The 26,088-nt window shown below is 37.0% G+C and overlaps 1 protein-coding gene across 2 annotated transcripts in view; it reads right to left on the bottom strand.

Annotated features, from left to right (window-relative positions):
- DNAlig4 (DNA ligase 4) overlaps positions 1 to 26,088 on the bottom strand; it is a 462,385-nt gene that overhangs the window by 304,448 nt on the left and 131,849 nt on the right. For both annotated transcript variants that reach the window (XM_090384659.1, XM_090384660.1), the window contains 2 exons: positions 21,326 to 21,432; positions 10,753 to 10,898 (listed from right to left, as the gene is read on the bottom strand). In XM_090384659.1, coding sequence (XP_090240785.1) covers positions 10,753 to 10,898; positions 21,326 to 21,432 — 253 coding nt within the window. The remainder of the gene's footprint in view (positions 1 to 10,752; positions 10,899 to 21,325; positions 21,433 to 26,088) is intronic.

The following is a 26,088-nucleotide window of genomic DNA, read 5'->3' on the forward strand; positions in this document are numbered from 1 at the left end:
ACAGGTACTAAACTAGGAAGTAAGATCTATAGAAAACATACACACACAGGGAAATTCCTACATTTTACATCGCACCACCCTTTCAACATAAAAAAATCCGTTCTCTATAACCATATCTACAAAGCCATTAAATTCAGCACCTCACAAGACGACCTATCCAATGAGTTACAGTATCTCACAAAAAAATTCATAGCCAGAAATTACCCTCCAAAATTAATCCAACATACCATTTCCATCGCAAAAAATAATATCAATAACCCCATAAAACACATCATAAATAGTAAAACATGTCTTGTCCTTCCTTATCATAGTAATCTTGCAGGACAATTTCGGCGAATATTTGCAGGTACAGACATCACTCTTATTTTTTCCACTTATAACAAACTCGGATCACTTTTTAATAAATATAAAGAAACACAAATATCCAACAAGCAAAATGAATAATATTATTTACTTAATAAAATGTCAACACAATTGTAATGCCTGTTACATTGGTAGTACCACAACCAAATTCGATTCAACCCAATCATCCAATACCAGAGCATACTATCACTACAATAGCTTCAGAACTGGACAATCTAGCACTGAACTTACTTTACATGCCCACTCCAACAACCATACTCCCTTAGTTGACTCAGCTATTACCATATTAAAATTAAAAAACAGTTACAAAATTTTACAATTCAAAGCCCTCATTATAGAATGGTTTCGTCACCACCCCGATCTAAATATTATAAATGCGAAACTCCCCTTCAATCTTTCTCCGGTTTGGAATCTCACCAATCTGAGATTCCCGCAAGTGCATCACGGGATTACAAAATTCTTCTTAAATACAGTACGTATTCCCTTTTCATTTAACTTGCCAACTGAAGACGTTTTTTAACGAAAGTCCTTCATTACGACTTTTGGCTTATCCACTATTTAGAATCCCAATTTAACTCAATTTAATGACAACCAAGGACGGAGTTCGTGCACTTCTACTTCCTTGCACATATTTTAATCCTGTTTCCATCATAATTACTATTTACCCACCCCTTAATTTAAAAACCAATCACCTTAAAGCTAGTCTCTCTTGCCATTCAAACCATAACAAATGCAGATCGATCAAGGTGAATACTGAAAAATTAAGCCCTTGCTATTTTTTGAATTTAGTCCAATAAAACAGTACTTTAAGACGTACTATAACTTCTAAGTGTCTATTAGTCTAGCACTACCTCAACAGAATCAGCAAATTTCTTACATGCCCTCTATTTTAGTGTGTTCCATCACTGTGAAAACAGTATCATGCTAAAAAAAATTCTATCCCACGAGCCACATCCAGTCTCTCCAGGGTCAAAATGATCGACAAAATAATCATCATGTACTCCCGCCTGTTGTGTCTGGCCAGAATTGCAGACACTTTCAAATTTAATCACAATGCAACTTTTCAACAGAGCCCTGTACTTGTTAAGTAAATCAGTGGTCTCAAACTCAAATTGCATGCGGGCTGAATGCACGATCTGAAAGCAACTGACGGGCCGGAATATTTTTTTAATAAAATGAGAGTGAATATAAGCAGCGTATTTACAACAAATACATAATTGAAATGTATTTGCGGGCCGTTTAAAATTGCTTCGGGGGGGGGGGGGCACCAGTTTGAGATCACTGAAGTAAATCTTCAGTATCATTAGTACCTTTGTACAGCAATATCACCTTTTGTGCCCTTAAAACTTTTACCAGATAGACATACAGTCAGTCCTTGTATAACACATGTTTACACTACACGAATTTGATCATACACGATTTATAAATTGGGGAAATATCATATATAACACAAAACGAATTCGCTTATGCACAATTCGACTTTGGGTTTACAAGATATAGCAGTCAAACGCAGAATCACCCCCAACTGAATGCAACACAATAAGAATGAAGAGAAGATTCTGAAAATGTATTGATGTGTTTTATATCAGTGAAGGGGAAACACATTTCATCATAATAACGTAAAAACCCACACAATTCTAGCTATCGGTATTATCACAAATGCAATTAGATCGAGTTTACTACCCATTTATAACAGATTCCCCTAGCAGAAACGCAACTGGAAATTGTTTTTATTGTTTTATGGTAGTGACCTCCAGAAATGTGCTTTAGTAAAATGTGAGCTAGTGAGGTGTTAATAGTGTGTCTCTGTCTTTACGGTGTTTATTCACGTGCGCAGCTTTGTTTATGTGTATCAAACGTGCCTCCTCATTTTGTAATTGTGCTTTATTCCCTAAAAATGAGTAAAATACTTAAAAGGTGTGAAAAGGAAGCATCCTGGTGAAGACACTATAGATTCAGAGAGAAAAAGAAAAGCAATATTGACAGACAGAGGCGGACTGGCTCAAAAATTCTTATCCGGGAAAATTTGTAGCGGCCATTTATGGGCCAAAACCACACTGGCCTGCATCCCACCGGGATTTCCCCCGGTAAGGCTTATGGCCAGTCTGCCTCTGTAGATAGAGAAAAAATATGAAATTGTGAAACGCTTTGAGAGAAATGAAAGAACATGTGAAATTGCACGTGCTACAGGCCTAAATGATGCAAAGCCGAGAATTCGAGAGAATGCAGAGAAAATAAAAACAACTTTCATAGCAGGAACAACTCAAAGTAACAAAATCCATAAGATCAAGACAAAGAATTGGAAGAGATGGAACGGCTGTCATCTGTTTGGACAGAAGATCAAACAAAGAACAGTCTACTTACAATAGAAGCAAAAACATTAGCAATATTTTATTATGTAATAGTCATAATAAAATATGTATTTTATTAGGATTATTTATTGTGTTTGGCAATGTTTTGGTTACAAATGTGTGTTCAACCTTGGGTGGTCAGCAGCTAACTCTATTTTTTCCCATAGGGCCTGTTATTTATATTGCACGATTTTGCATTGCACAAGGGTTTCTAGGAACACAACTATCGTGCTATATGAGGACTGACTGTATTTTGGTTCTATTCCACCTATTCTTTCTTCAATATAATTGCCATGAGTTTATAATATATATTTCCTAACGATAGTTACTTTTTTGTAATATATACCTTGTGCATATTGTCTGGGGAAAACATCATGGAGCAATCCAACAGACAAGAGATATGTGCATAAGGATATCAACTATCTGTATGAAGCCTTGGGTTCAATGACAGGGTATTAGCATTAGGATTTTTTAGCATTAGTAGAGTCACATGATGCAAGAAAACAAGCTTATACAGCATTAGCAAAAAAAAAAAAAAATCTTCCCATTTCACTGATCCATTCATTCCAAACGTTTGTCTAGTACAACCTTGAATTTATTTAAGCTATCAACGTCCACAACAGATGGAAGTTTGTTCCAGAAATCAACTCTGGCTAAAGGCTAACTTCCACACATCTATTCTACAATGGTCTTTCCTCAGTTTGAATCTATGCCCCTCAGGTTTCTAATCAGAGCAAGAGGAAGAATTCCATCAGCATTGAGCTTGCTCAATCCATTCAAGGCCTAATACACCTCAATCAGATCACCTTGCAGGTGCCTAATCTCCAGAAGCTGCAATTTGCAGAACTTAAGCTTTTATTCATAAGAGCACCCTTTTGTTCCCTTCACCAGTCTTGTTGCCCTTTGTACTCGTTCAAACAACTCTACATCCTTCCTAAAATGAGGCTTCCAGACCTGTACACAGTACTCAACGTGTGGCCTGACCACTGCCTTATACAAGGGGATAATCACCTCCTTATCCCTGCTCGCTAAATTCCTGTATATCATTAACAAGACCCCATGTCCTACTCTGGCAGCCTGTCTGCACTTCTCAAAAAATTTCATATCTGATTGCACAATTACCCACAGGTCTCTTTCATTCTCCACTAACCTGAGTGTAACACCACCCAGTTGGTACCTGTCTCTGGGGTTACTGCTACCCATATGCAGTACTTTGCATTTGTCAATATTAAACTTCAGCTGCCACTTCTCAGCCCATCTACACAACGTTTCCAGATCCTGTTGCAGAAGCATACTGTCATTACTGCATATAAGTCCAATACTGTGATCACCAATGCAAGATTGTGTTTGAAGTGTTATTCCCAACATTCATGGACACTAGAACAGAAGATATCACGGAGTGATTAATCTTACTACAAAATGTTTTGTTTTAATGTATATCGTTAAGTGCATAAAATGTCCAGAGAGCAGTTCCCCAAGAGTGTTCTGTCTCACCCATGAAGTTTGATGAAGGCAGTCTGATGGTAGAGGGCTCTTTCAGTTGGTTTTCAAAATTGGTCTTTTGGTGGCTTGAAACCAAAGTCCATTACCTACTTGGAAATCTTGATGAATTATACTGTATCTATTTATGAATACTAGGGAAACTGGCCCAGTCAGTACAAGCACAGCATCGGGCTGTCAAACAGATTAGCTGGCTGGATTAGAGCCTAGACTTCAGTCCAAATGATTTCCTTTGTGACAAGTCAGAGTACTAGATTAGGATGTGGACAACACAGTCTCCTTCAAAATTGGTCCCGGCAGGTGTTCTGCAGGAGGAATGGAGGCAAATTCCAGCCATACTTGAATATATAAAGTATGCCTGAAAGAGCAAGGGCTGTCAAATAGGCCAAAAGTGGCACTACTATGTATAAGATTTTTGAATTAAAAGCTTTTTTTGTGACTACCTGTGTGTGTGTGTGTGTGTGTGTGTTCATATAGTGCATCATAACTCTGGAAGAATGTTGAACTGTAACAGTCTGGGCCCAAACACCATCCTCCATTAGGATATATAATTTTATATTATATTTAATGTAATCAAACTTGAAAAGGAAATTAATAAGCAAGTTCAGTAAGGAGTCTTTACCACATTAGGTACTTAATTAGTTTATTGGAATGAGAAGACAATTATTACACCTTCGCTAACATCTTTCAACCCTGTGTTAACAGACTGTCCACGAGTCTGAGTTATACCGCTTATGCCAACAAAATAAATTTAACAACTTACTTTGGATGCCTATACCGCAACAACACATGCAGAGACCACTCAGATGATAACTCTCGTTTCATCTTAAACTTAAGTGGTAAATGCTTATGTAGTGAACAAATCGAGCTTCTAACCTTCAGAATGAAATTTGCCATCTTACATCGAAAGCCTGCCACAGTATGCAGTACAGCATGGGAGTAGAGGCATCTCTAACCTGTCCACCTGAGGAAACCAAAAATGGCATCAGCTTTAAGACCGCCACCATCCTGCAACACATCCGCCCCATCACTTCAAACTTCAATCGCCGCCAACATGCAGCTCTTAGTTCACTCAGAAGATATGACACCAATGTAATCCTGCCCACTAACAAAGAACGATGAATTATAAATATGGACAGATCTGAATATTTGTGTAAGGCCCTCTCTCTTTCTCTTCTGCACGATCCCGATGTTTATGAACCAGTACAAGACCCTCCTATCAAAGTTTTGGAGCGATTAGAATCTGGAGTCCACAAATTGATTTATAGCTGGTTTAAATCTAAGATCTCGAAATCCACACGCTGGCAACTCCATGCGACGGCTGTCAGCTTCCCCAATTTTATGAGCTCTCAAAAATACACAAACCAGGCATCCCTCTAAGTCCCACTGTCTCTTGCTGCAACTCACGAATGTACGAGCTTTCAAAGTATATCGCCAGTCTGTTAACAAACCCCTTGTAGGAAATACTAACCATACTGTTTCCAACAGTGGAGAATTCCTGCACCTCACCATTTCTGAGGACTAAATTTGATGTGGTCTCCTTGTTTACATCAGTTCCACTGCAGCAGGCCATCACATGTGCAAGACAACTTCTAGATAGTGATGCCACCTTACTCGACAGAACCTAGCTCTCCACAGAGGATATTTGTGCTGCCCTCAACCTGTGATTGACTGGCAGTGCAGTCCCTATTTCGGCAAATTCATGGCACAGCAATGGGAGCTCCAGTCAGCTCGATCATAACAAATAATGCAATGGAGGAGCTGGAAAGCCGCATGTTCTCAAACTTACCCATCCACATTGCCCTCTGGTGTCGGTACGTAGACAATATTTTCACAGTTATCCCAAAGTTCAGAGACCCAGCTATTGCAACATATCAACTCCTTATCACCCTTCATCCAGTTTATCATAGAATTGGAATCAAACAACACTCTCTCTCTCTCTCTCTCCCTTCCTGGATGTTCTGGTACATGAAGGCTCACATCTAAAAACTTCAGTCTATTGAAAACCCACGTGTGCTGGCCAATTTACTAATTACAGATCAGAACATGCCCCCAGCCATTTACTTAGTACCACACGTGCCCTACCCACCCACACCTGGACCCATTCCAGCTCTAAGGACAATAGACACAGTGAAGTTTCGAGAATAAGGGCTGATCTTTCAAGCCGTGGCTATCCTACCTATGTCCTGGACAGAGGCGACTTACAGGCTCGTGAGCTTGCCACACAACCAGCCTCTCCCCCCCACGGCAGTGACAAGCCGATCACAACTGCCTACATTCCATATTACCCGGGCATTTCTGAATGCCTTTCTAAAATCTAAAATTCTACATACATACCAGATAAAGTGTCTACAACTACCCAGCAGAAAATTACGATCACTGGTCTTGAGAGTAAAACACCTATCCTCCTCCTTTTTCATGTGAAGACGTCTTTAAATTCGGTCCGGTATAGGGGGTCTCTACGAAAACTCTAGCAACCAAAACAATGGCAAGATTTGTCGCGCTTATATCTTGTAAACTATAAATGATAATCTAATGATTTAAATTTTGTTGGATAGAGGGTTTATGTCCGTATCTAAAATGGTGGGTAGTGGGAGTGTGCAGCAGTGGGGGGCAGCACGTGCGCATGAACACTGAAAATGGCGATGCCGCACGGCATTTGGGCTGTGTAACTTTGGATTGAGAAGAGATGGGACGTTCAAATTGGGGTCAATTTGTAGCGAATAATGGGGTCTACAATATTATTTAGCAATAATAACTGATAAAATAAAATTTGTAAAGTTATAAGCTGATAAGTGTGCTGAGTTGAAGAAAATTGTCATATTGTTGAAAAAATTGCAAAGGAAATATGAACAGAAATGTAAGAAACGTATATCATTGGAAAGAAAAATTCAAAAGTTCAACGTGAGTTCAACTTGAAGTACATTTCTACATCGCCTACTACTCTGGGCAACACTTGTATAGCTTTAGCCTTTGTAAGAAACATCGATGTAAATACTATGCCATATGTATCTTACTTCTCCTATCATCGCCCTTTGATAAATAAAATTATACTTCATTTATAACCTTTCCATGTCTATACTTCACAACTACCTTTCCATGTCTATTCTTAATTCAAAAGGAGAAGAACATTAAATGGAATTACTACAAATTGTAGGTTATTGCGGTACAACAAGATTTCTCCAGTGGATTAGCTTGGTTCTCTTGGTAAATTCTGTTAAAGTTAAAAGTTAAAAGCTTCAAGTTAAAAGTTTCAAGTTAAAAGCTTATGCTAAACCAAAAAATTAGGCCTGAAGACAGATTTCAATACAGAAATCCAAAATGCAGCCAATTTATTTAGTTGTTGGGACTATCTGGGACTACTGTAATAATTGTCCTATTGTTCCAATAAACTAATTAAATACTTCATGTAGTAAAGTGTCTTTATAAACTTAACCTTATACAGGTGACCCCCACTTAACGCTGATAATTCATTTGGGAAAAACAGAGCACTGAGTGAATCCGTGCTAAGTGAGCGCCGCATTCCCATAAGGTAACATATGTATTTGTGAGTTGTGGTCGGTGCCATAGGATATTTCCTAATCAATAATAAACGGTAGTGAAAAGATGCACAAATGTCAGTCAAAATATTTAATATTCAAATATTTGTACATATAAAATATTCTGCATTACATAGATATATAATTATGTGGTAACTACTTACGTATCAAAATTAAACTTAAAATTCCAATTAAAATCATGAATTTAATTGATCTAAATTGATTTAATTTAATTGATGAATTTAATCAAGAAAAATGTGTCAATTTTGGGTAGAACTTTGGCCCTCTTCCAAATAAACTAAAAGGGGTATTAATTTTAAATACCCCGATCCTTCGCCGCTTTGAAACCTGGTATGTTTTTTTCTTCTTTCAATATGAAACTTCTTTTAGGCATTTGTTTCCACAAAAGTCCGGCTTCATCTATGTTAAAAACTTGAGAAGTATAACACAATATCCCTCTTCAATAATTTTAACAAGTTCTTTTTTGAAAGTTTCGGCTCCTTAATCTGCACTTGTGGCTTCTCCCTGGATTTTAAATCTATTCAAACAGCTCTTACTAGTTTTAAATGGTTCCACATTTTTTTTTTTTTTTAGGTGAGTTTTCTTCAGATCATCGTATTGGCTAATCTCTCTCTCTCTCTCTTTTTTTTATAATATTTAACTTAACTGAATTCTACATTTGATATTATCTTCAATAAAATCCTAATAGCCGGCCTAGCCCTAGTTACTTGCAATGGAACAGCTATCTTTCCCGCTGCTAAAATTAATTCTTTATTTTTTTTATAATTGTTCTTACAGTTAAACTTGCAAGTCCTAAATTATAGCACACATCCGCTTGTCTTTGACCAGAATCAATTCACTTCAAAACGTCTAATTTTATTTTCAAATTCAGTCTTTTTCTTACATTTGTAGTCTTCGTACTGCATCCAGACGTTGTTGCTTTTTCGTTCTTATCCGCCATTATTAACTCTTCGAAAATGTAACTGCGTTGGTTGCATTTATTATGATACAATGTTCAAGTAAACTGTCTGTTACGCACGATGTCTAATACTGTACTGAGTGATGACTAGACTTCGGATAAATGCATATAACGCAAATATTACAAGCAATATACTTGATCATTTTTTAAAATGTTGATCTCAGAACTACGTTACAAGTCACTGTACTGCAATTAAATTAGCGTGCGAGAAAATATCACTGAGCGTGGGAAAATTTCTCAAGTCGGCGTGGGAAAAGTTTTAATGCTGTTTTGATATTCGTTTTCAAGCTATCGACTCCATCAAATGAAATGATTTCATTAAATATGCCAAAAATGATCTGTAAAAGGGCGTTATAGTGATCTGAGACAGTGTTATAGTCAGATACGGGTTATAATATAAGAATAGCGTTATAGCGGATCAGCGAACCGCGTTATTTTTATTATTTTTATTTTTTTAAATTTTTTTGGTAGTTGTTGGCGTATAGGCTTCTGTGGCCATAATGCACCTCCCAAGGTTTTTGCAGTACTTTGATCCAAGCCGAGGCAGGAATTGAACCAGAGACCTTTGGGTTGCCAGGCAAGCACTTTATCCAACCGGCTAGCCCAGTCGGCCGAACCACATTATAGCAGGGGCCTGCTGTATTTCATGTATTATTAGGGGGAATCCGCTCCTGCTCACTTTGTTCGCCAACCCTGCATGCACACTTTTCTACGTAATATGTAGAGGTATGAAGGAGTAAGTCAAATCTTTTCTACGTAAAAGACATCTTTTCCGAATTAGATATCGATCAGTGCATCTGTCAAAATGCACTGATCGATATCTAATCCGGAAATGACCTATGTAATTATTTACCTGTGCATTTGTAGAAAGTGGCATTTTCAAGGTCGAATAAATATCACTATGTAATTATTTACCTGTATTTACATAGGTCACTTAGGAAAAGGCCTGGTAAAAATTCCGATCTTGATCTTGAGTACCATTCCATACATCAACTAAAAGTCAGGAAGAAGGTAGTCTTTATAAACTTAACCTTATATTTCATGTATTACTAAGGGGATTCCACCCTTAGTAATACATGAAAGGATAAGCAGGTGCCATTCACTGTTTAGCCCCGCCCCTTTCCTCCTAGGTTGACATGCCTGGAATGTTTATCATGCCACTTGCCACTGTTTTAAAACTGGGAACTCATTTTCCAGTCATTTTCCAATGGGGGTTATAAACACGCTACGCAAGCTAAGCACCTCCCCCTCCTTGACAACACAAAACAATAAGAAACCAAACGCATTCACAATAGTCACCCAATCACAGAACTCGACTGTACAATCGCTCTTCTACAACCATGCACACTGTGCGAAGACAAGTGGTAACCAAATAATAGATTTTAGCCAAAGGTCTTTGGCTTTGGGTTCCATAATGCATGAGGAATATTGTTGCATCCAAAACAGCAGGACTAAAATATTCAATTGAAATATTTACAAACTATACAAATATTTACAAAATACTAAACTATTTACAAATATACAATATTCATTAATATACAAAAAAAAAAGTTATAATGGAACATCAAATGTTAGACAGCGAAGCACATACACGAGGTTGGTGAATGTTATAGAGGCAGTTGTCAACAATTAATTGCATTTGTAGTGATGTAATTGCCCTGCCCTCTTCTCCCATTGGCTCGAATAAATAACACTAAGAGAAAACTTTTTTAATGTACAGAGAGGTATTAATTCATTAACTTTTATCTTACAAGTAGAGTTTGAGCTCAGTTTTTAAGTATTCTTTTATATTAATCAATATTTTGCAAGTCGCTGTAAGTCTTCACTACACAATTTTATCTTCTCACGCACAATATATACTAATCTTAGCAGTCTGATTACATATGAGATGAGGTTCTGATATTTAAATAAAAAACATGGTTTTTTATAAATGAAACATATTATTAGATATAAAATACAGTAAACAATTTTTATATAAGTCTGAAAATTCAGCTAACAGAAGTAATAAAATGCACATTACCAATGCAATCCAGTTCTTTATTATATATGACCATTTCTCCATCTAAAATACAATTCACAATTTCTTTATTAAACAAGTTTGAGATATGAGGGGTTAAGGATCCTTCTGCAGGAGAACCACCATAAATTTCAGTATAATCTTTACCACTGAAATAATGAAAAGGAAACAATAAATATCAAAAAAGAATATATATTCAGTATTTAACCTGATAGGCATAAATAGTATATGAAAAGTATACAGTGAAGTCTATAGGTTAAATCCTGATGAACTCAGAGATTGTCATCTATAGCAGATTTTACTTGAAACGACAGTTTTACTCTTGAGGACCCCATTAAAACATTTCACAGCCCCCCCCCCCTCTCCCTGTAACTATTAATCCACCCTTCTTGTATCCTTGGAAGTATTCTTTAAACACAGAGTTGATACCAAACAGTCCAGTGTGCAAGATAGCATTCTGTTTTTGACTGAATACAACCAGGATACATTGGTAAAAACCAATGGTCTTAAAAACCTGGTCTTAAAGTCTTGATGTCATATAGTTTCATATGTTATTTCACATTAGTACAACATTCACTGTTTTTAATGGACCTGTTGCAGATGTAAAAACAGTAACCATGCAATAAAAAGTTCAGTGGCAGACAAAAAAACTGCATCATCTCAAAAAAAAGAACATTTGTAGTGAAATGTATAATATACTGATTAGTCATTTTGTTTGTCGCAAAGCAAAGGTATTGCATCAGCTGTTTCCATAAATATGGTGTTGGAAGGGCATACATGCGCATTAGTAACCTGTTTTGCAGGAGTGTAAGCGTGGCCATATGTTCAGTTGACACCAAGAAAAAAAAGTGTAGCTGTTTCTCTGTTCCAGGAAGGGCTTTCTACATGTGCTATCGCTGATAAAATAGGCTGCCACCAGTCAACAGTATCCTGGGTGCTGGAATTAAAGTATAAAACCGGTGATGTGAAGAGAAGACCTGGATCAGGCCGTAAGAGGATGACTACGCCTTTCCAAGATCGATATTTGAAATGGCTATGCCTTCGTAATTGCCATTCTAATACTCCTGATCTAAAATTGGACTTTGAGATGGCCTCTGGTGTTCAAACAAGTGCACTAACTATCCAAAGACTGCTTTCGGAATGTAGTCTGCATGCCTATCAGCCCAAGAAGAAGCCTTTGTTCACCCAACAAATGAGGAAGGAGCGACTTGCTTGGGATAAAACGCACGTTTCATAGACAAAAGAGCAATTGGACACTGTCATACTGACGAATCGAAATTTAACCTGCATGGCTCGGATGGGAAACGATATGTCAGAAGATGGGAAACGATATGTCAGAAGATGAAAAAAATCAGAGGCATACCATCCTGACTGCCGACTGTAAAGTTCCACGCTGGTCAGATGGTCTGGGGATGCATAACAAGCAAAGGGGTGGGGCAAATTAAGTTTATTAATGGAACAGTGAATGCAGAAACCTGCACTGCTATCTTGGAGGAGTGCCTGAAACTTGTTATTAGGGATCACTACACAGACATCCAAAACTGCATTTTTCAACAGGACTCAGCACCTTGCCACAAAGAAAAATTGGTAAGTTTTATGCTATTTAGATTTAATGATGAGTTTGTCTTCATGTTTCAAGCTTAAAACATACTTATACCAATGTTTTTCCTCGTTTTTCTCCCTTAAGGTGCAGTCATACCTCAGAAATGCTGGCATTACAGTGTTGGACCACCAGGCAACAGTCAGATTTGAACCCTATTGAAAATTGCTGGTACTTAATGTCATATAAAATTGCTCAGAAGAAGCCAACAAGTAAGATTCAGCTGCAGGAGAGCATTGTAAGGGTGTGGTACCAATTGGGCAACTGTATATCCAGAAGTTGATTAACTCTATGCTAGATCGTTGAAAGACTGTAATTGCAGCTCGAGAAGGAACAACAAAATATTGAGGACTTATTTTGCTGATTTACAGTACATAATACTATTATGTTAACTTGTCATTTCAGTTTGTACACATAAATGCAATAAAATGTGTGTTTGGTTGTCATGATTTCCATTTGCATGATTTCTCATATTTCCATTAATTACGCATTTTATCCTTTGGGAAGATATTTATGGCAATTCGGTACATCAGGTGGAGTCTTTTTATTGGATTTCATTCACAGAGACATATATCCCATCTAACAAATGCATTTTGAACATTTCTGCAACCCACAATGCAGCGCATAACACATTATTTGCAAAATTCAAAAGTGATGCAGTTTTTTTTGTCTGCCACTTTACTTATGTGTTATTATAATTTAACTTTATCACATAAACTGTATCGTATGACATTAATATTCATAGAGCTTTTTTAATCTGTGATTTCTCATAGATATAGTATGACAAATAGCTAACATGAGAGTTCAAACAACGTAGGTTGGCAATAGATGGTTAAATTTATTATCTGTTATAACTACTTAGAATTTACAAACGTAACTTCATAGCTTAATACATGTAACTTAAATGAGATTTCACTTTCACATTTCTCTCTAGAAGTATAGGTGGGTATATGTTTAGCATTGGCATTAGTAGAGGCATATGATGCAAGAAAGCAAGCTTATACAGCACCAGGAAAAAAATAGAAAAAAAAAAAAACTTTCCCATTTTACTCATCCATTCACGACAAAAATCTGTCCAGTTCCTTGAATTTATTTAAGCTATCAACTTCCACAACAACAGATGCAAGTTTGTTCCAGCAATCAGCCACCAGATGGCTAAGGGAAAATTTCCACACACCTATACTGCAATTGTCTTGTTTGTTTGTTTGTTGTTTGGTTTTTAGGAGCATTAGCAACTAAGGCCATATTGCTCCGGGGATATGCGGTGGTCATTCCCTGAACTTTCCACATCCTCCGTATTTGGTGGTCACGGGCTAAAACCTCGGTCTAATCAAGAAGCGTGTGCTACGCACAGCTGCTCCTGCCCACCTGGCTATGGAAGCGCCTGCAATTGTCTTTCCTCAATTTCAATTTATGCCCTATCAGGTGTTAATATGAACAAGAGGAAGAATCCCATCAGCATTTAGCGTGCTCAAACCATTCAAGGCATTATACACCTCAATCAGATCACCTCACAGGTGGCTAGTCTCCAGATGCTGCAATTTGCAGAACTTAAGCCTTTATTGGTAAGAGCAAACCTTTGTTCTCCTCATCAATCTCATTAGAATTAGTAAAAGCATATGATGCAAGAGAGCAAGCTTATTCAGCATCAGCCAAAACCTTTTCTGTACTCGTTCCAGCAGCTCTACATCCTTCCTAAAATGAGGACCTGCATGCAATATTCAAGGTGTGGCTTGACCATTGCCTTATACAAAGGAATAATCACCGTCTTATCCCTACAAGCAAAATTCCTGTATATCATTGACAAGACCCCATGAGCTGCTCTGTCAGCCTGTCTACACGGCTCAGAAAACTTCATATCTAACTGCAAAATTACCACCATTTATTTTTCATTCTCCGCTACCCTGAGTATTGTACTGCCCAGTTGGTATGTCATATACCTACACATAACCCCCCCACCTCAAAGCAGTTGGTAAACCCCATCCAAAGATGCTGGGCAGGATGGTGCAAGAACTGAGTGCTGCAGACTTGAGTTGCTAAATTCCATGAGTGAGTGAGTCACTGTTGAGTGATTTAACTCCGGAAGTCTAGCACCCGGGCAGTTGTTGGTATTCCAGTTGTAACCAGGTGTAAAGTTTTAGCAGTGAATGATGTGCAACAGACAATGTGGGCCTTTTTGTTTTCTCACATAGTTCACCTGACAGATGAGAGAGAGTGATTACTAACTTCCTTATGGATTGCTCAACCACACACTGGAACTTCCTTTGTTTTTTGGAGGAAGGGTCTTCCTTGCTCTCCTCACTTAAACTTTTCTTCTGCCTTCTTCCTCTTTCCTCTTTCATTTATCTGAGTGCATAACTAGGTAAATAAGATAACCTGTAAGTGATATAAGTAATATTTCTTATATTCCAGTTTTCTGCTCTCTGGCCCCAGAGCTAATGCCTTTCATCTTTTTCTGATGATTAACTCTTCCTGTACCACTTCTTTTCTTCTATTATTGCCCTTCTTTAGGTTTGCTTTACAAGATCCTATGGGGATGAACAATCAAACTTTATTTTTACAACAGATGGGGGTCACATCACCTCTCATGTAGCAAGAATTGATATCAGCGGTCCTTCCTGATGATTTCCACTGATTAGTTACTCAGATTATTATTATTATTATTAGCTGTAGGGTGCAAGGAAGAGTGAGGCTTATGCTGCACCAGCCAAAAAAAAAAAAAAATTTCCCAAGTTATCCAGAGAGAGAAATAGAAGGGAATCACCAAGAAAGAGAAGAATGACGATATCCAGCTCAGGACCCTGGGTGTGCCAAGCCCATACTCACCAGATGTGAGCCCCGAGATGCTAGTCATACAACACAACACAGCACTGCACATCGTCAAACACACAAATCAACACAGCATGCATGATTGGCTAAGCTGATATGCTCATTGAATACAACAGAAGAGACCCCAGGCATCATATATACTCAAATTGGCAAGAATATTGTAACCACCAATCTGAACAGTTAACAATTTATTTAAAAATAAAATACATAGGCATTAAAATAACTATAAAAGAAATAAAACTGTAATGAGCATAAAAGATATTAAAATAAATAAAATCAAATGAAAGAAATAAAATACACATATAGCAATTAAAAGCAATAAGAATATAATACATGCGACACAGCAAATAAGTGAAGAAATGAACATATTAGGCACTTTCAAGTCTTAGGGATTTCTGTTTCTACTTAGATTGATGCAACCACAATAACAGCTTTTCCTATATTCCAGAAGCTAAACCGGATAAACAACACTATGTGCATCAAGCCTGACAGACAAAAGAAAAGAAGGAGGGAGGGAGGGAAATGAAGAGGAAGAAGAAGTGGGCTAAGATAATTTAACATTCATCAGCCAATCACCCCACCCTGAACATAGTATCCAATGACCAGCCGCTCGATTATTTACTTCCCACCACTATGTAAAATAAGTGTCTTCATAATAGTACACTGTAGCAACAGATGCTTTAATCAAAGCAAAATTGGCAGTTTGGTAGCTACAATAGACTCTGCACATGAGGTGTTCGAAATGCTACAGTGGATATGAGAATGATTTGATGGAGAATGTGGATGGAATGGCAGTCAACTGAATATTTTGTACTGACCTTTCAGAGCTCAAGTAAGTAAAGAGCAATGGGAACAAAACATTCTTTTATTTTGTTTTGCATTTTGATTTGGTTTTAGCATTATTTGAGGCATATGATGCAAGAAAGCAAGCTTATACAGCATCAGTCAAAAAAAAAAAAAAAAAAAAACCCTTCCCAATTCACCCATCTGGTCACTATATGTTTGTCTAGTTCAGCCTTGAATTTATTTAAAATATCAACTTCCACAACAACCGATGGAAGTCTGATCCAGCAATCAACTACCCGATGGCTAAAGGCAAACTTCGGCACATCTATTCTACAACTGTCTTTCCTTAATTTGAATCCATGTCCCCTCAGGTTCTTAGTCTGAGCAAGCGGAAAGCAGAAGTATCCCGTCAGCATTGAGCCTGCTCAAACCATTCATGGCTTTATAAACCTCAATCAGATCACCTTGCAGGTGCCTCGTCTCCAGATGCTGCAACTTGCAGCAATTAAGCCTTTCTTCGTAAGCACACCCCTTTATTCCTCTCATCAATTTTGTTGCCCTTCTCTGTAATCATTCACGCAACTCTACATTCTTCCTAAAATGAAGCCTCCAGACCTGAATGCAGTACTCAAGGTGTGGCCTGACCACTGCCTTATACAAAGGGATAATCATTTCCTTGTCTCTGCTAGCAAAATTCCTATATATCATTGACAAAACTCCATGACCTGCTCAGGCAGCCAATCTATACTGGTCAGAGAATGTCATATCTGACTGCACAATTACCCCCGGGTCTTTTTCATTCTCCACCTCCTTGAGTGTAGGACCACATAGTTGGTACGTTTCTCTTGGGTTACTGCTATCCATATACAGTACTTTGCATTTGTCAATGTTAAATTTCAGTTGCCACTTCTCAGCCCATCTGCCTAACTTTTCTAGATCCTGTGGCAGTAGTATACTTTCTTTAGTGTTATTAACAACCCTGCCAACCTTTGTATCATCTGCAAACTTGGTTATTAAGCCTTCATCGATATCATTGATAAATACACAAAATAACAATGGGCCCAGCACCGAACCGTGCGGGGACTCCACTAATAACATTAGTGCACATAGATGTTGTTGTTGTTATTGGGTTTTTAGGAGCATTAGCAACTAAGGCCATATTGCTCCGGGGATATGTAGTGGTCATTCCCTGATCTTTCTGCATCCTCTGTATTTGGTGGGCAGGGGCTCGAACTCCAGTCTAATAAAGAAGCGTGTGCTACGCACTGCTGCTCCTGCCCACCTGGCTACGGAGGCGCCAGTCCACATAGAGTGAGTCCATTTATTACCACTCTCTGATGTCTCCCACTCAACCATCCCTTTATCCATTGCATAACTTGCCCTTAATGCCATACTGCTCCAATTTGTACAGCAGTCTTCCATGTGCAACAGCTAAGTATATGATATCAAAATTATTTTTTGATATCATATACTTGGCGTAATAGCGTCATAATAGCCAATCAAATTAGTCAGACAAGACTTCCTCTTAACAAACCCATGCTGTGTCTGAACTATTACTGCAGTCTTGTCTAGGTAATCCTGTATCACCTGTTTAACCAGTGACTCCATTATTTTCCCCAGAACAGAAGTTAAACTAACAAGTCTATATTATTTGTGTCACCCTTTGAACCCTGTTTGTGAACTGGGGATACATTTGCACATCTCCAGTCCATGGGGACCAAAACTGAAGCTAAGGATGCTCTCATTAGGGTTTGCTAACTTCCCCTCACTGGCTCCTTCAATATAAATGGATAGATTCCATCCAACCTGGGTGTGTTTTTTATGTTTAACTTCAACAATTTCTCCTCCTCTTTGCTCTCAGTTATTATAAAATCACTTAGCTCTCTGTTAGGGATTGATAAACCTCTGGCATTACCCTCCTTTAATAACTCCTCATGTGTGAATGCAGATGTAAAATACTCATTCAGTTTATCAGCTACTTGAGCAGGATGATTAATAGTCGAACCATCTATGTTAAGTGGACCAATCTGATTCATTCTCTTCCTTCTACAGTTTACATAAGTAAAGAACTGTCCATACATGTCAAATGGATGCCTTCCTTAGATTTTATGTGTTTCTTAAGTAACAGCATAACCACTCCTCCCTTCGTATCCTGTCTATCCTTTCTGTATATATTGCACTCCACAAATTCCAATTCTGCACTGCATATATCTGTGTGACACCATGTCTCTGATATCCCAACAATATCTGCCTTTGATGCCTTGATCAGCACTTCAAATTCAACAAATTTATTTACTATCCGTCTAGCATTGGTGTACATGCAAGTATACATGCACCTATTCTTACTCTTAGTTACCCTAACGCAGCTCCAATTACTTGTTCCATGATCATTCCCAGCAGCTCTTGAAATCCAAAAAAACTTGCTCTCTAGGCTGTTGCTCATTACAACAGAAGCAGTGCAAGAATCACTTTCTTCTCTGCCAGCGGCTATTGTTAATCCTTTAGTCTGTGAATCCCGCCAAGCTAGCAGTTTTCCGACCCAACTAACACTGCCTCGATAATATCAGCAAATATTCTTGCACCCTTTCTATTTTTAAGTGTATCCTCTAAGCAAGCACAGACCACATTGAAAATAATTCTACACCATCAGCCTTGCAGAATCTCTCCAGGGCTGAATTGATTGACAAGGCTCTCATCATATACTCCCTCCTATCATGTCTCCTATCTTTCAGCATTGACCTGTACTAGTTAAGTAAATCTGCATATCACTTACTCTTAAGGTCATTCATTCCAACGCGTAGAACAATATCAACTTTTGTGCCCTCAAAAGATGATATCTGCCCTACAATGTCATCATCTTTCGCTCCTGGCAGACATTTTCCAGCAGCATTCTGATTATATATAAGCTTACTGTCAATATCAGCTGCTTACTTGCTGCTAATATTGGCATTAGAAGCTTGCTCCCTTCCTGATATTCCACATCAAGAGGTAAGAAAACTGGCAATGCCAATAAGTAGCAAAAATAATGATATCAATGGCAATAATAATAAGTATTGATAATAATATCTGAAAGAAGAGCTTGTTCAGCTGCATTGTGTCATTTTTCCACTGCCAGCATGCCATAAAGTATGCAAGATGCTCAACTGGAAACTGACACAAGTGGAAATCATAAATTTCAATGTTTTAGTTGCACAAGTTATTTTTGAAGATATTTTTGCAGCATTTTTAAATGTTTTTTTCTAAAAAACATTTAAAAATGGGATGATATTACAAAATACATCCCATTTTTAAATATTTTTTAGAAAAAATCATTTATTACAATTCCATGCACTTCCTGTGATTATGGTAATTATTCAGCCTCAACAGGAAGCTGGGAGAAGATTCAAGCATAAGTAACTACTGGTGATTCAATTGGTATCGACTATTGAGAAAATGTGCATTGTGAAAAAATTAAACCAAGTATCTGAAATTATACCCCATCAGCTAAGCATTGATAAACATCAGAATTCTGTTCAGGAATACAGCTTCAATGTCCTGTCTTAGTGCTTGCAATGCTCTTAATTTTAATTTTCTCCACCATAAAAATGTTAAGCTATACTAAAAAAGAAATAAATATAACAATAGATAATAAATGTTTATTATTTATTACTATTTCTTGGTAAAAATGGCTGTGAAATATACAGAGCAACAAAACAGTAACCATACATTCTGAAGGGTTAAAACTTCATTTTATTTTATTTTTTTTTTTTTTAAGAAAAGAAATAACCAGAATTTGTGCTGAAAAATCATGATAGAGTTTAATTCTGGATGAGTGCAAAAATCACCTATGAAATTAAAGGTATATTTGCTGGTTATGACTTATCTTGATTTAGTCTTGAAAATAAAATAGCTTCCATATTATATAAGAGAAAGTTATTACAAAAAAAAATAGTTTTTCTCCTCCTCATATGAAAAGTATATAATATATGTTTTTCACCTTCATATGAGATACCGAAATCACAAAAATCTATTAAATGGTTTTCAATTAAATATGGGTGGTTGCTTTATGAGGCACACTTACATAATAGCAAGCAGATTCCACCTTTAGCCTCAAAACAACATGGGATCATTGTTGCATAGACTTGAGGTGTCAGTGTGATACAGGGATGCTGGTCCATATTAATTCATATGCTTCTCATGGTTCTTGCAAATTGGATGGGTGCGTGCAAACTTCTACTCCAAAGAGCTTGTTCCACCTAATCCTACACGTGCTCAATTGTATTGAGATCTGGTTAGTAAGGAGAGCTATTGCAATAGGCTGAATTCACTCTCATGTACCCAAAACCAATTCTATACAATTATGATCTTGCAGCATAACACATTATCCTGTTAGAAAAAATCATTTACAGATGGATTCACTGCAGCCATCTCCGAAAGGGATGCACCTCTTCATAAATAATTTCCAGATAATCTGTGGCATCAAAATGTTGCACTGCTATCAAAGTGCCCAACATAAACCACAAAAAACTGCTTACATCATTAAACACACCACCGCAACACCAAAGATTGGTGTTGTGTATTGCATTGGTATTGCAGTGGTGGCACCGCAACACCAAAGATTGGTGTTGCGGTGCCACCACTGCAATACCAATCACCAGCCTAAATTTTTGACATTTGGGAGAATGAATCCACAGACTCATACTGTTTGTTCACCATTTTCAAGTGAACCTAACAGCACAAATCAGCAGGAACTGGCATTTGTCAAATCATTTTTCCAGTGTTGGTGTTCCCAAGCCCACCATATCCATACCTTCTTGTTTTTTGCTGTTAGAAGGGTAACTTGCTTTAATCATTATCTGAGACACCACCATCCATGATAAGATATGACAAGTTATGCATTCTGAAATGTTCATTGGTTACCACTATTACTTGACTGATTATAGTCTTTCTATTACCCTGTACAAGTTCTGTCAACCACCTTTGGCCTCTCAAATGAACAAGCTGTTTCCAACCAAACAAGTACCAATGGCTGGATGTTATTTGGTTAATGGACTAATCAGACACACCTGTGGCACAATCGTAACTGAAACCTGAGCAGGTTGCAGTTTCCAAGATACTAATACTGGGCATCTAGCATCAACTATTACAGCTATGTTTCAAAGTCACTTAACATTTTGTTTTGCCCATTCTTTCACTGAATTGTATACATACAGCATCTTTACATATCTATCTATCCACCTGCTTTACACTGTATGCTACTAACAGGTGATGCTGTTATTTAGACAGTGCTCCATTTAATGAAAAAGGTAGGTGTACCTAATAAAGGGGCTATGCAATGTATATTAACATATTTAAATGGTAATTAATTAAATGCTGACTCACCTTCTAGAGAAATATCGGAATACATTATTTTCCCAGTGTAACTGAATACGTTCTCCATCATATTTTGTTTCAATAAAGAACTGCTCATGATTAAAAAGTCTTTCAATCTATGGAAATATTTAATGTAATTATAAAAATCAAATAAAATATTAGTATTAGTATTAAAAACTGTAGAAAAACACAGGAAGCAAAGTATATGTAACATCAACAGTAAAAATAAATAAAATAGAGTTTCCCTACTTTCATGTTTTACCAAATTCTTCTAAAAATTCAACTAATCTAAATCTACATAAGGCTTCTGATTATCGATAAACTAGGTGGCTCTTGTTGTTTTTTGGTAGTTTTTGATGCATAGACCAGTTTAGTCATAGTGTATTAGTTCGAATGATATTATTATTTCATATAATTTTTATTATGTGTGCGTAGAGTGTGCTCATGGCTGATTTTTCTGTAAGAATTACACTTTTCAGGGTTCCTAACCTTATTTAACCCTAAAAATGTTGAAACAGTAACTAAAAGTTTCCTAAAATAATTATTAAATAAAGAAAAGTATAGAGGAAAAATGTGTTATCTACGAAAATTCATCTGATGCATTAAGCATTAATCTTTAATATTTTTATAATGGTCTCGTCATCATCCCTTATGGCAATATGATCTTCTATTTCATCCCTTTGCACTGTAGATTAGACGTTCATTACAAAAAATAAATAATGCTGATCGTATTCTCCATGCATTTTGAATTAATACACTTCATGCTCACTGATAACATCACAGATAAAGCCATGAAGTCAGAAAGCAAAGCAGCAACATGCAGACGACACAGTCTTAATTGATAAAAGTGACCAAGAATTGAAGTCTTTACCTGACAGGGAAGAATGGGAAAGCTTCACTCATGGCCTCAGAATTAACAGAAATAAGATGAGATGTATGAGAATAAACTGAAGGGTAAATTCCCCAGCTGGCACTGACATAATGGATGTGGATCATTTTGTGTATGTAGGGATGACAATCAAATAGCAAAGGAAGATGCCAAAAAGACATCTCACGAAGTCTAGCCATAGGGATATTAGCTACTAAAAATATGGAAGGATACTAAACTACTAAAAATATGGAAAGATAGAAACATCTCACAAAACACAAAGACTAAACTGGCAACAACTTTAACATTCTCAACTGCACTCTATGGAGTAGCCGAAACTTGGACTATGAAACTTGCTGATAGAATTAAAGAAAACAGCTTTCAGATGTTGTACTGAAGCAGGATGCTAAGAGTGTCTTGGATAGAGGAAAAGAACAAATCAGAGTACAATGGAGCCACTCAAAATTAAGACCAGGCTTGCTGAAATAATAGATAAAAGAATCCTGCAGTATTTTGGACACATATATAGAAGACCAGATGATAATCTAGAAAAAACAATCTTGTTCAATAGAGTAAAGGAAAAAAGAAGAAGGGGAGGACCCCTTAAAGATGAAATGATTAGATCACTAGAATAACTGGAATAATAAAGAAGAAGAAGCTTCGAGAATGGCTGAAGACAGATTAAAATGGTGTAAAATTGTGGATAAGCCAAGGGTCCTTAAGCTTGTGGAGACTGAAGAAGAAATTATGAACCACAGTCTTATTTCTTAATTCAATTTTTTAAAATTTTTGAAAGTTTACACTGTGACATTTATTAAACTTCATACTAAACTGTAGAGAAAACATATACAATACTACCATATGTAGAAGGTCAGAAAACCTACAGGCATGGGTGATGATGGAGTATTGCTCACATGCTATGTTTTGATTATGTAATAAATCATTCCTTGTTGGATGCTTAGTTCTGTACTGAAAATATATATATTTTTTTTAAGCAAACAGTACCTCAATATCAAAGCATGTTTCTAGCAAGAAATCAGAACTTCCGAAAGTTTACTTTTAGTAAACAGCAGTTATTTAAAATCAATGATTATTTTCAGAAATAAAATAAGCCTAAAATCCAGCTTTTTAGCATACAATTTTATTCATGTTTACAAGCAAGGATGAATGGATGAAAGAATGAACCTTAAAATTTTATTTTTTGGTGCTTGTGAGGTCAGGTTATACAGCAAAATACATCGTATACATTAGGTATGCATGAAATTATAAAGTCTATATTAGGTATGCACATATCCAGTCCCCTGGTACCTCCTCTGAGTCCAAAGAAGCTCTAATAATTACAGCTAAGGGTTTGCTTACTTCCTCTGCTGCCTCCTTTAATATAACTGGATAGATCCCATCCACCCCGGGTGCCTTTCTTGTGTTTATCTTCAAACATTTCTCCTCCACTTTGCTCTCAGTTATTACAAAATTATCTAGCTCACTGCCCGAGTTTTAATACACCTCTAGCCTTCCCCCTCCCAGAATAACTCCTCATATGTGAATGAAGATGCAAAATACTCATTTAGTTTGTTAGCTACCTGAGCAGGATCATCAAGGGTTGAACCATCGATATCAAGTGGACCAATCTGATTCATTCCCTTGCTTCTAGAGTATACATAAGTAAAGAACTCTGCTGTTTTTCTTAGCATTCTTTGCCAAAGATTTCTTGTAATCTGCCTTTGACTTTGTGACTTCGTTACAGACCAGCTTATATCTATCATAGGCTTCCATGTCGCCTGTTAATTTATATGTATTCCATGCATTTTTCTTCTCTGCTACATGTCTCAATAGTTCATCTAACATCATTTATGCCTAAACTTTGAACAATATTTCTTAGTTGGTATAAAAAGCCTAGAATCTTTCAAGATTAATTCTTTTAATGCCTCCCATTTTGAATTTGCTGATGGTAACATCATCAGTTGGTCCCACTGCATAGAATTTAAAAATTGTCTGAGACCACCATAGTCACCTTTACGAAAGCAAAAACCCTTCCCTTAACCCCTGATGGTAGTTAACTCTGAGTAAATCCAACTGCAGCACACTGTGATCATTGTCACCTAGTGGTTCCTTTATCTGCAGATGCTTAATGCATGAAGAATCATTACTGATAATCAGATCAAGAGTATTACTTCCTCTAGTTGCCTCCCAAAACATGCTGCTGTAGAAAATAATCATTCAATAAATAAATCCACAAAAGCCTTGCTTGTGTGTGAGTGAACAAACCACAAATTCCAGTTAATATCTGGGAAATTAAAATCCCCATTATAAGACAATCTGATTTACTGGCCCACTATTTCTCTGTACAGTTGTTTGTTATACTCATCAGAGTCATTAGGCCTATAAAGCACTCCTACTTTCAATTTTGCTTTCCCATTACTTATGTCACACCAAACTGACTCGACACTGCTCTGTCCACCCATGTCAACTGGATGTACTTCCTTGGATTTTGTGTTTCTTAACTAATAGTATAACCCCTCATCCCTTCCTATCTGTCTATCCTTCCTGTACACATTGTATTCCCCAAATTCCATTTCTGCATTCCTTATATCTGTGTGACACCAAGTCTCTGATATCCAATTGCCTTTCATATCTGTCTTTGATATTTTGACCAACACCTCAAATTCTTCAAATTTATTTACCAAACTCCTAGCGCACTGGTGTACACACAAGTATAGATACACTTCTTATTCTTAGCTACCCTAACAAAACCCATATGTTTACTTGTACTGCAATGACTCCCAGCATCTCTGAAATACCCTGCATCTTGTTTTTCAGGCTGCTGCTCATTCCAATAGAAGCAGTGCAAGAATTACTTTCACCTCTGCCAGTGGATACTGTTAATCTATTAGTCCTTGTATTCCCCCAAGCTAGCAGTTTTCCGACCCACCTAACACTGCCTCAAAAGCATCAGTAAATATTCTTGCACCCTTTCTATTTAAGTGTATCCCATCCCTGTAGAAGCAGTCTCTCCTGTTAACAAGCATAGACCAGGCTGAGAAAAATTCTACCCCCTGAGCCTTGCACAATCTCTCCATGGCCAAACTGATCGACAAGGCTCTCATCATATACTCCCTCCTATCATATCTGGGAGAACTGCACACACACACTTTCAAATTCAACCGTAACTCACAGCTTTTTTTCAACACTGACCTGTACTTGTTAAGTAATTCGATGGTCTCCAACTCTTAATATCATTAGTGCCAACGAGTACAACAATATCACCTTCTGCCCTTAAAAGATGATATCTGCTCTACAACGTCATCAACCTTTGTCCCTAGCAGACATAGCTTGGTCCTGTTCCACCTATCCTTTTTTGCACAATATATTCCACAATTCCCTGACAATAGAATCACCAACAACAACATTATGACATTAAGTATAGGATATCTGCAGACTTACTTAACAAGTACAGGTAAATGTTGAAAAAAAGTTGTGAGTTAGGGTTAAATTTGAGTGACTGCAATTCTGCCCAGACATGATAGGAGGGAATATATGATGAGAGCCTTGTCAATCAATTTGGCCCTGAAGAGTTTGTGCAAGGCTTGTGTGATAGAATTTTTCTCAGCCAAGTGTGTGCTTGTTAACAGCAGAGACTGTTTCTACAGGGATGGTATATACAGTCGAACTTCCCTATAACGAATTCAATAAATCCAGCAAAAAAATTCGTTATAGAGAAATTTCGTTAGAGAATATCTTTTTTATTAGAAATTGTTATCTTATTAGAAAATGAAAACGAATCTGCATTTATTTTTAATGTATTTTATTTCAAAAACATACTTATTTAAATTACGTTTACACAATTTTCGCCAGTAAGTATCACAAATTTAAAAAAATTTGTAATTTTCATTTGCACAGTACAATT

Source organism: Mastigoproctus giganteus, chromosome 11 (genome assembly GCF_048544385.1).
Source record: "Mastigoproctus giganteus isolate SK-2022 chromosome 11, ASM4854438v1, whole genome shotgun sequence".
Lineage (NCBI taxonomy): Eukaryota > Metazoa > Arthropoda > Arachnida > Uropygi > Thelyphonidae > Mastigoproctus > Mastigoproctus giganteus.